At 37.7% G+C, this 11028-nt stretch overlaps 1 protein-coding gene across 5 annotated transcripts in view; it reads left to right on the forward strand.

The window, feature by feature from the left end:
• The window catches only part of CRADD (CASP2 and RIPK1 domain containing adaptor with death domain), a 62350-nt gene extending 52082 nt beyond the window's left edge, over window positions 1-10268 (forward strand). For all 5 annotated transcript variants that reach the window (XM_044064882.1, XM_044064879.1, XM_044064880.1 and 2 more), the window contains exon 2: window positions 9277-10268. In XM_044064882.1, the coding sequence (XP_043920817.1) occupies window positions 9539-10141 (603 nt within the window). In that variant the 5' untranslated portion in view covers window positions 9277-9538 and the 3' untranslated portion in view covers window positions 10142-10268. The remainder of the gene's footprint in view (window positions 1-9276) is intronic.
• The last annotated feature ends 760 nt before the right edge of the window (window positions 10269-11028 follow it).

Below are 11028 nucleotides of genomic sequence, written 5' to 3' on the forward strand. Positions count from 1 at the left end.
TTTTTGCCTAGTACAAGTGTTTTTGTGTAGCAACCCTACCCCCCAGAGAATAAGATCCTTGAGACAGCAGGTTCAACTTTTGCTAAGCACCCCGACACCTCCAGCTCGACTAGTCCTCGTGGCCCTAGGAACCATGTCAGCTGCCATTCTACCAGTGCCCCTAGCTACGTTTGCCATGCAAGTTCTCCAGTGGACTCTAGTGGTACAGTGGTCTATTCGGTGCCATCCGTTGTCAACCCCAGTCAGGCTAACTATGGTTTGCAGACGTCATCTGCAGTGGTGGATCCTTACAGACTATCTCCATCTCGAAAGACCTTTCATTCTTCCTCTTCCTATGGCCATGGTGACCACAGACTCCTCCCTGTTAGGATGGGGGAGCATTTCCAGGAAAAGATGATACAAGGTACATGGTCCAAACTATTGAAGGTAACAACCACTCAAATACAGCGAAACACGGGTCCTGTATACTCCACTAATATCGGCCAAAACACACCAGCGAGTAAGCTGTAAAATGCTTTAATTTTTATATTAAGTGTACAAAGATAAAATCCACTTTTCGTCAAGAAAGTATCCCAACTTCTTCAGAAAGCAGTTGTAAATTACTACTTCAAGTGTCTTAGATATATTAAGGCAAATCACGTGATATTCTAATTAAACCTTAAATTGGTAAAAATACTCACATTTGTGTTTTTCTTCTTAGTACTGATAAATAGTTTGTAAATAGTACATCCGTAAACACATATGATTAATTTCTACTACTTTCAAGAACCTTTCTTTAAAAAGTTTCTTATGTTGATAACTATGCATTCAAATGTATAATTCTACTCGAACAAAATCCTTTAAGATGAAAAACACTTATACTCTGTAACTCAAATAGCACCTGCCAACCTTGAACATTCTGTTTAAAACAGTTCCAACGTACATGTAATATAATATAAAATATGATAAAATACTGTAGAATGAAATAAAATAAAATGAAGTGAAATAAAATAAAGTGAAATTAAAATTAAATTTAATTAAATTAAATACCATAACAGAACACAAGATACTATGATACTTTATAGAGCCATCAGTTACTAGATGTTGTTATTATTGCTCCTCTAAACTAACCAACAGGCTTCACAGAAACAAAGTCCACTCTTCCTAAGTGTGATGTAAAACTACCCTATTCTTTATCTGGCTAGATTTTTTAACCTTAAAATACACATTATAGAGTTTATTTTGTTTATGCCTGGATATTGACAGGCGTTCACTCTAAGTTGCCAGAGGATTTATTTCTAATTTTAAAGACTCTGGTCCACCTCTTCCGTTGTTCCTTAATTGGTCGAGAACCCTAAATTTAAATTCATGTCCCTCAAATTCGTTTATATGCCTAGCTAATGCATTTTCTAGTTTGTTTTTACTTATACAATATGTATGTTTATATATTCTCTCGCCCAGCTTTCTATCAGTTTTACCTATATAGAAAGCTGGGCACATTGTACATTTAGCTAGGTAGACACCTTGTTTACTAGCACAGTTATATCTCCCAGTGGTAGTAAATTTCATATTGGCTATTGTAAAGTTGCATCCCGTGTCAATATATTTACAAAACCGGCACATGTTGCATTTATACATGCCCTCTCTGTTGGTAAATGGTCTGAAATTGGCTTCTAGAATGGCCTTTAAGTTGTTACCTCGTCAGTTATTTTAGGTATTGGTGGCAAAGTTTCTCTAAATTGCCTATCTTTCATCAAGGTGTCCCAATTTTTCAAAATAATATTTACTACTTTGTAGGAGTCAATTTTAAACGTACAGATAAAACTGTAAGGGTTGAAAGGGTTAGATGTGTGTTTTTCTAAATTTACCCATGGTATTTCTTTGTTGTTCAAAATTGGGGTATATACTCCCATTGTTCTTTTATGTTGAACTTCCTTTATGATCTCATGTAGGAAATGTGGTGGGTAACCCCTCTGTGAAAAATATAATGTTAATAGTTTACATTCATCTTCAAATTCGGTGTCTTTAGTGATCATCCTAGCAGCCCTGACCATTTGTCCTTTTACCACTGATTTTTTCTGATATGTGGGGTGGCAACTGGTATAATGTAGAAACATATTAGAATATGTGTCTTTACGAAAAATCTTAGAAACAAAGATCTTATCCTGGTAGTCCTTACGCAAGTCTACATCCAAATATGCTATACTATCTTTATTGTAGTTAAATGTAAATTTTAAGAAGTTAGTACTAGTATTGAACATCTCTAGCATCTGTTGTACTTATCTACAGTGCCCTGAAATAGAATGAAGATATCATCTAAAAAAACGGGTGTAGAACTGGATCTGATCTTTGTAATTTGGATTTTTCAACACATATTCTCTTTCCCAATATGCCATTACCAAGTTTGATAGGCTGGCACCCCAAGGGGAACCCATTGCCACTCCAACTTTCTGATGGTATATTTCGTTGTTAAAGTACAAAGTTATAAGATTCTATGTCAATGAGTTCTTCTACAAGTTGCATCTCACTTGTAGGAGCTTCCAGGGTTCTTAACATATGTGAAACCCACTCTATCCCTTCGCTATGTGGGATAGATGAATAAAGGTCTTTCACATCAACTGTGACAAAAAGGCTGTTTTCACTAAACTCAAGCTTATTGATAGTCTCCAAGAATGGCCATGAGTCCTTAGAAATTTGAGTTTCACATTTAATATATTTCTTCAGAATGTTATCGACTACTTTAGCGCACGTGTATGTAATACTATCCCTACCATCCACCAGGGGCCTCATAGGTGGGTTGTCGATACATTTATGTACTTTTGGAATCCCAAACAAAATTGGGATTCTGGGAGCAGGTTGGATCAAATAGTTGTAAAGTGTTTTATCAATTCGTGCTTCTATGTCCAGTTCTTCTATATAGGCTGTAACCTTCCTGTATGCCCCATATAGTTCATTTTTAGATGCTGCTACAACACTTATCTAAAATGTCAGACATTCTTCTATTGTAGTCAGTATTGTTCATAATTGCAAGGCCCCCTCCCTTGTCGGGTTTCATAATACGTACTGGGGCCTGACGTAAAAACTTTAAGATGTCTTTATCCTCTCTGCTGATGTTATGACTTTGACCTTTCGTATATCTTGAAATAGATCCTGTATTCTTAAGATTACGTATGTCTAACTCGTTAACCTGCTCGAATAGTGTTAGAAGTGGGTGTAAAGGAGGGTTATATACACTCGAAACATAATAATCGGATTTGTTATTCATTTATTCACCCATTAAAGCTACTAGGTTTAATTTCCTAGTAAATAATTTAAGGTCAATCAAGGTGGTTGCCACGTCAAGTTGTACAGTGGGAACAAACGTGTGGCCTTTCGCTAATAGGTCGATAATTTCTGGACTTATAACAATGTTTTTAACTATGCTGACATTGTTAAGTCCATATTAGAGTTGTACAAAACATTACATTTAACTCCATTGCCTAAAAGTAAGCCAAGGTCCATATCTACTACCATTTGTTCTTGTTCCTTGTTGACCTCGCTTTCGAGGGTGCAGGGTTCGAGGCTCGATACCGAAAATAAGTTCTGGTTACTTGAAGGTTTGTTCTGATTTAAGTTATCTATGCTGTTGTTGGATGCTAACCTTTCACTCCGGATAGTTCCTGAGTTTATGTAGTGTTGATTCCCTGTTGTTTGATTACTACTACTGGAAGAGTTATCAGAGACAACCTCTACATTCTGGGTTTCTTCTCTGATGTTTAAAGAGCTGTTTTCGTCGACTAAAAACCCTCCTTGGGATGTGGGTGGCTTAGGGTATGCTGTGCCTGCTTCATAGTCTTTTAGATCACGCTTGATTTTCTTGATTTTTGTAAGGTTCATTTTTGTTAAATACTGGTCTATACTATCAAATATTTGGTCGTACTCAAAACGATACCTGGAAAAACTTGTATCATTCTTGATAGCTGAGACTGAGGCATTAGACTCATGTAAGAGCTTGTCCACAGTGAGTTGGTAATGTGTACATAGCACTTCCAATAGTTCTAGTCCATGTCTGTCGAACATAGATATTAGGGCTTTACGAAAAGCAGATCCCTCAGTGAGACTTGTGGGGTACTGCCAAAGCCTGAGCCCTTTAGGTATTATTTTTAAACTAATGCATTCACGAAAGTACGCTATTTCTAGCTGTACTTTCCTTAGTTTACATAGTTTTTCATCGAACATATTCAGTTTAGTAGATCCGTCCTTACCTCTTGGTTGACTTCGGGAGTACTGTTTACATTAATTCCAGTAAACGAAAAGGCTCTATTCACCCAGGAATTCAAATTTTGGACAGTTAGTGGTGTTGTATTATCGGGTTGTTGTACCTTGTTGAGCGTGTTCCCCAGAACAGATTCATCAGCAGTAACGCTTCTACGAAGTCCAGGACCGTTCGACATCGTTGGTTGGTCGTTCGAAAAGGAACTCCCATTCTGCAAGGCTGCATTCACGTTGGCAGGACCAAAAGTTAGACCCTGTTGGCATGGGTCTCTTTGTGGATAGATGGTATCATCTAATCTTTTTGAAAGGTTGTCCACTTTTGAGACAACAGCTCGATGAGGGCCGTCAAATTACCTTCCCCTCCATGTTGGCTGAAGGCAGGGGTTGAACTAAGTGGTGTTTCAGGATCCATGGACACAGACACAAAAAACCAAACTATTGAAGATAACAACCACTCAAATACAGCGAAACACAGGTCCTGTACACTCCACTAAGATCAGCCAAAAACACACCAGCGAGTAAGCTGTAAAATGCTTTAATTTTTATATTAAGTGTACAAAGATAAAATCCACTTTTCGTCAAGAAAGTATCCCAACTTCTTGAGAAAGCAATTGTAAATTACTACATCAAGTGTCTTAGATATATTAAGGCAAATCACATGATATTCTAATTAAACCTTAAAGTGGTAAAAATACTCACATTTGTGTTTTTCTTCTTAGTACTGGTAAATAGTTGGTAAATAGTACATCCGTAAACACATATGATTAATTTCTACTACTTTCAAGAACCTTTCTTTAAAAAGTTTTTGATGTGGATAACTATGCATTAAAATGTATATGTACTTTGAGTCTCGGGAGGATGTTCATTTTGATTATTGCTGTCCTGGCCAAAAAGGGAAGATTGATTTTTGGACCATCTACCTATGTCTCCCTGTATTTTCATCCAACAATTACCAATGTTGTCCTGATACTGCGAGGAGTTCCCTGGGGAGAAAGATATGCCAAGATAAAGAAACTGTTGCTTAACAGGTATACCAATGTTCGCATATATGCTGGGGGACAGGGATTAAATATTTAACAGGAAGATTATAGATTTATCTTTGTTAAGTTTGTAATTCGCCAGAGAGGAAAAACTATTGATGGATGCAAGGATTTTAATTGGGTCAGAGTTGGGGAGCGAAAAATAAATGTTTAGATCATCTGCGTATACGGAAAAGTAAAATTTAGTGTTGAAGATAGGCGTAAGATGAAATGTTTTCTGTTTGAGCAATAGGAATTGAGGTTCAATATATAGGTTGAATAAAAGAGGGGAGAGGGGGCATCCCTGCCTGACACCGTTGAGAATTTTTATTCTGTTTGATATCTGTTTGTTTATTTGTAGAACAGTATAAGCACTAGAATATAGGGTTTTAATTGTATTGATAAATGAGGTTGGTATATTATAGAAGGGGAGACTAAAAAATAAAAAGTCCGTACTGATACGGTCAAAGGCTTTGAATGCATCAATGGCTAAAGCATAGAGGGAGGTTTTGTTTAGCAAGGAAAATGCGATCATTGCTTCCAGAGTCAGGGTGTGATCAATTGTTTGTCTCCCCATAATGAAACCGGATTGTTCTGTGGAAATAATGGACACTTCTACATTATGGCAGGCTTTTATCAAAGGTTTTTTCATATCAGGTCTCTTATAAAAGATCCTCCTGCTTGGGATCTTACCTTTGTTCTTCAGATACTTAACCAGAAACCATTTGAACCTGCTAGCTCATGTGAGTTATGTTGGAAGACTGCTTTCCTAGTGGCCATTACTTCAGCTAGAAGGGTGTCAGAACTGAAAGGTCTGTCTTCTCAACCATCATGTACAACTTTCTTCAGAGATGGTCTCACTTAGAACAAATCCGTCCTTCATTCCAAAGTTTGCCTTAGAGGCAAATATAAACCGGACTATTCACTTGCCTGTATTCTTCCCTAATTACTCCAACAAAGGCGAATACATGCTTCATTTGTTGGATGTACACACAGTTGCATTTTTACTTGCACAGGACTAGATCTTGCAGAAAACCTGAACAGTTGTTCATTGCTTTTTCTCCAGATAGGTTAGGTCAGGCTGTATCCAAGGTCACCTTAGCCAAATGGATTATAGATTGTAGTTCTGCAGTTTACTCTGAACAAGGCGGGCAACTTCCCTGTCTAGCTATAGCTCACTCTACCAGGTCTGTGTCTACTTCATCTGCCTTCTCTGCAAAGACTCCTGTTGATGAAATTTGTGCTGTAGCTACTTGGACCACAGCTCATATCTTTCTATCTCACTGCAAGTTGGACATTATTTCCAGAAACAGGGCATCCTTTGTTTCCATGGTGCTCAGGTATATCCTTCCTTGAGGTCCTCGCAGGGTTTGTGTAGCTGGGGACTCTGACCTGTTCGTGATGCATAATGAAATGGACAACATCAGATTAGAAGTTATTTACTTACCATAACTTGGTCTCTGTGTTGTCCAGTTTCATTATGCATCACATCCCACCCTTCTTCCCCCTTCCTTTTACAGCGGAGAGTGATAGAGGATAAGGAAACCTACTAGTTCCCAGTTTGGGCTCTGGTTGGTTGTTTTCTTTATTTGTCTAGTACTGTTCGGACTTTCTTTAGGAAGGGGCAGCATACTCGATCTGAGGGTTTGAGGAGGAATGAGGTATTATGGGAGATGGAGGAGTTTGAGGCTCATATTGTATGCCTGGAAGAAATGACAGTCTGATCTGAGGCCTGATTCGAAGACCCATTCGTGATGCATAATGAAATTGGACAACACAGATGCCAAGTTATGGGAAGTACATAACTTCTATTTCTCTAGACTCCTTTGACTTCCCTTGGCAGCCATTCTTGCTTGTGAGCAATTTTCCTGCTTGACCTTTCCTTGAGAGTACTGACAGAGAGTGATCATGCAGACTGTCATCCTGTTGGATAAAGAATTAAACTGGTCACTATGTGGCTTGTGATAGGAAGGTTAGAGTAATCCATAAAAAGCAAACTTGGTCTATATTGTATCTGTTACTTGTACAGTGAGAAACGTCTGGTAAATTTTTTTGTGGTGACAGTTTTTTGTACTGTTCATTTTAGTGATAAAAGAAAGAAAGGGACTCCAATAAGACCCAAGGTCTTCACCCATTTCCGATATCATGTTTAATTATTGTGCTGGTGAGAGCAACCCAGTTCACTAAAGGTACATTAATAAATTACCTTTGAGTCTGGGTATATCCATGTTGTTTAGGGATCCCACGTAAGTATATAGGTTAATCATTCTCTCTGGTGTATGTAAGTATCCAATAACTAATTCTTTACTAGAGTGCAGGTTTTTTTTTTTTTTTAATTCGGTGTCTTATTTTTAGCTTAGTGGTCTGTAACATTACCCTGCAAGTGTTTGCTCCCTGGATTCGGGGGGTGGGGGGGGTGCTAGTAGACCTGGCAGGAATTTATTTTTGTTCTCCATGTAATCATTTGTTTTTATGTATCTTTATATTTTGCTGCTGCTGCAGCAGGAATCTATTTTCTCTCTCCTTCATCCCTTTTTTTTTCTTGCATCTGAGATTAAACTGTGTTGCATCAAAAACAAAGCCTGAAGCCTTTCTAGATGTTCACCTTGTTCAGAACCTTTGGTATTTCTGCTTGCTTTCACAAAAGTCTGTTCAGTTTTCCTGGATTAAGTGTATAGTTATAATTTGAAAATGATGGCTGCAGGCTTTAAATAATTAGTGTAACAACAAATAAAAGTAACAACAAATAAAAGAGGTGAGAGAGGAAGTATGGCCACTGACAAGGGAACACCTATGGACGTCTGTTGCTAAGTAGTAGGTCTGCCATTACGCAGTCTGCTTGTTTTTCCAAAGTTGTTTACAATGTCTACTTTTACTTTGTTTTTGCAGTTTTGGTGGCGCAACAGGTATTACACTCGCCTTTTGGTACAGAAGACTTCAGGGTCTTTTCCAGCATCAGGTACACTAATTGCTGACACTGCAATTCAGTATAAAGGGATGTTGCACTCCTGTGTGTCACCCTTCAGATGAGACATTAAACCAAGGGCCCCATATGCCAGAGTTGGTGGTAGCTCAGGTGGATGTAAAAGATCCCATGGCACCTATTGAAAATAGAAGGAAAAGTACCCCGATGCATGGATCTCAACGGTACAGATTTTCAGTGTCTCCAGATTTTTGCCTCATATTTTTGGTCTGCTCATCATAAAATTTGTGGTATTCTGGCCAATGACTGAAAATTGAAGTCACGAAATAATGATATATATTTGAGATTCAGGCTTTATATCTTTCAGAAAATGCATGCTTAAAACAAATCCTGTTCTAGCAGCAAGTTTATAAGAGCAATATTTAAAATGTGTTTGTATTTTGTGGGCCTCACCCCCCCCCCCAATTCTTTTAGGCTTTGTCCATTTTTTTTGTGCTAAGAGGTTGAGGTGTGCCCTGATGCCTTGACCAAATTTCCCCAAGCAGTATAAATACACCTCAGGTCTCCAAGACAAGCGTAGTGGGATTAATCCACTTAAAAAAATTTAAAAAAAAAAGTAAAACCAATTTTTTTTTCAGGTGCAAATAATTTGTGTAGATTTATACTTGGGCCTGCCCTGCAGGGTGGCATTTTAATAATTTTAATTCCTGGGATGAATCTGTTTGTATATATATTTTTATTTTACTATGTTTTGAGTACAAAAATATTATTTTAGTGGCTATTTCAATACTATATTATTGGTACCGTTTTATTTTACTGTCTTGGTTGCAAAGATTCCTTATGTGGTGTTGATGCTGTGTGAGTGATGCAGATTGATGGTATAAGTTTTCTGAAAGAAAACCTTTTATGAAATGCAAGAATCTCTACACAAATATTTTTAAATTAAATAACTAGAGTATATATATATATATATATATATATATATATATATATATATATATATATATATATATATATATATATACACACACACACACACATGTTAATCTCACTTAAAACAGCAGCAATTACTTTTTAATACTTGTTTTATTTTTCTAACAGAACAACTTTTGTTCCTGAGATGTCCAGTTTAATGAACACTTAAAACGTGAGATGATAATAACAAACCACATTTTGTTGCTAAAGAAATGGGTCTGAACTTCTGCTGCGGTACAGTATATTGCGAGTCCTCTTTCTTTTGGCTTTCGTGGATTTTCATTCCTAACTTGAATAGGGCATGTTTGTATCTGTCTCATTCTCTGCCAAACAACACAATTATCTCATAGTTATAAAAACACAGGTTTGTCTTTGTTATATTTAAAGCATGAATGCCAGACATAAGCAGATTCTGCGGAAATTCCGTCTAGAAATCTCCTCTCAAATACTAGTGGATGGTTTAGTGGTACAATATCTGTATCAGGAGGGCGTTCTGACACAGAATCAAGTAGAAGAAATAAAGTCAGAAAACACTAACCAGAAGAAAGCCATGAAGTTGCTAGATATTCTTCCCATCAGGGGTCCAAAGTCATTTGAGAAGTTCCTAGAATCATTGGAAGAGTTTCCATGGGTCCGAGAGAAATTAATTTGGGAATGCATGAATCAGGAAATGCCAGAAAATCAAGCAGAATCCTGGATGTACAGAGTACCCGAGCATATTCTGAATAGTGTACCACCTGATAAACAGTTGAACAAACTGGCCAGCAAATTAGGATCAGAATGGGAAAGTATTGTATTTGAGCTTGGTCTGTCCTCTGTTGATATTTACAAATGCAAAGTCCATTACCCACACAATGTGCAGTCCCAGATTGTGGAAGCTCTAGTATTGTGGAAACGGCGGTGTGGGAAGAAAGCAACTGTACATAGTTTGTGCGAAGTCTTGACTGCACAAGACGTGGACCCTGCTATTGTAATCGCAATATTTCAGTAGAGCATTTGGTTGTGTTAGTCATTTTCTAGTGTGTGTGGTGTACATTTTGTCTTCCAATTTTTTTACTGAAGGTGCATATATTGTATAGAAAGTTAAATTAAATAAACTTTTAATGGTATGTAAGGATTGCCTAGCCCACTGAGTTTTACCCATGTCCATGTTTACTCATTAAGCTGCCAGTATTAGCTGACGTGTAGTTTACCAGTGCTATATGATCAGAATTACCATAGTTATCCTAGGCAGTTTTGTCATGTTTTAATTCACAGCTTAAGGAAGGTTGTTCTGTGGATCTACTTCTCATTTTCAGCATGTACCTCTTATTCTGAGATGATTCTTGCAGTGGGACTGATCAGTGGTGGTGCAGTTAGTTGTCACCTCACAGCAAGAGGCTCTCTGGTTTGATTTTCAGCTGGGTGCCTTCTGTGTGGAGTCTCCATGTCCTTCCTGTGTTTTTGTGGGTTTCCTCCGATGTTACAAAGATGTGTCTGGAGCATGTCTCCCCGGGCCTCTGCTGAAAATTGGCTCGTTCCAAGTCGGACTTTCCCGGTTAACAAATGGTTAACTATTTTTATTTTATTTATGTGCTTTAGACTTGTCTCTCCAGTGTCATTTTTCAGACTGTTTTTTCTGATAGTTTTCCCATAGACTTCTTTACCAGTGTCCTGTATGCTTGATCTCATGCTCTCCAGTTGTTCAAAAAAACATTCAGGCTTTCAGCATGGACAGTATTTATTTTTCCGGAGAGAATGTGGACGTGTGTGTGTTGCTTAGTTTTGGTAGATATCCATGTCTAATCATACCAAATGACTTGTCACTATAATTTCCTCCCCTCGTTTTTACCCCAATGACACTCAGCAGTTTTCCTTTGTTGCCTAAAGGCTAAACAG

This window comes from Protopterus annectens, chromosome 3.part0 (assembly GCF_019279795.1).
Source record: "Protopterus annectens isolate FY-2018-M chromosome 3.part0, PAN1.0, whole genome shotgun sequence".
NCBI classification, from domain to species: Eukaryota; Metazoa; Chordata; order Ceratodontiformes; family Protopteridae; genus Protopterus; species Protopterus annectens.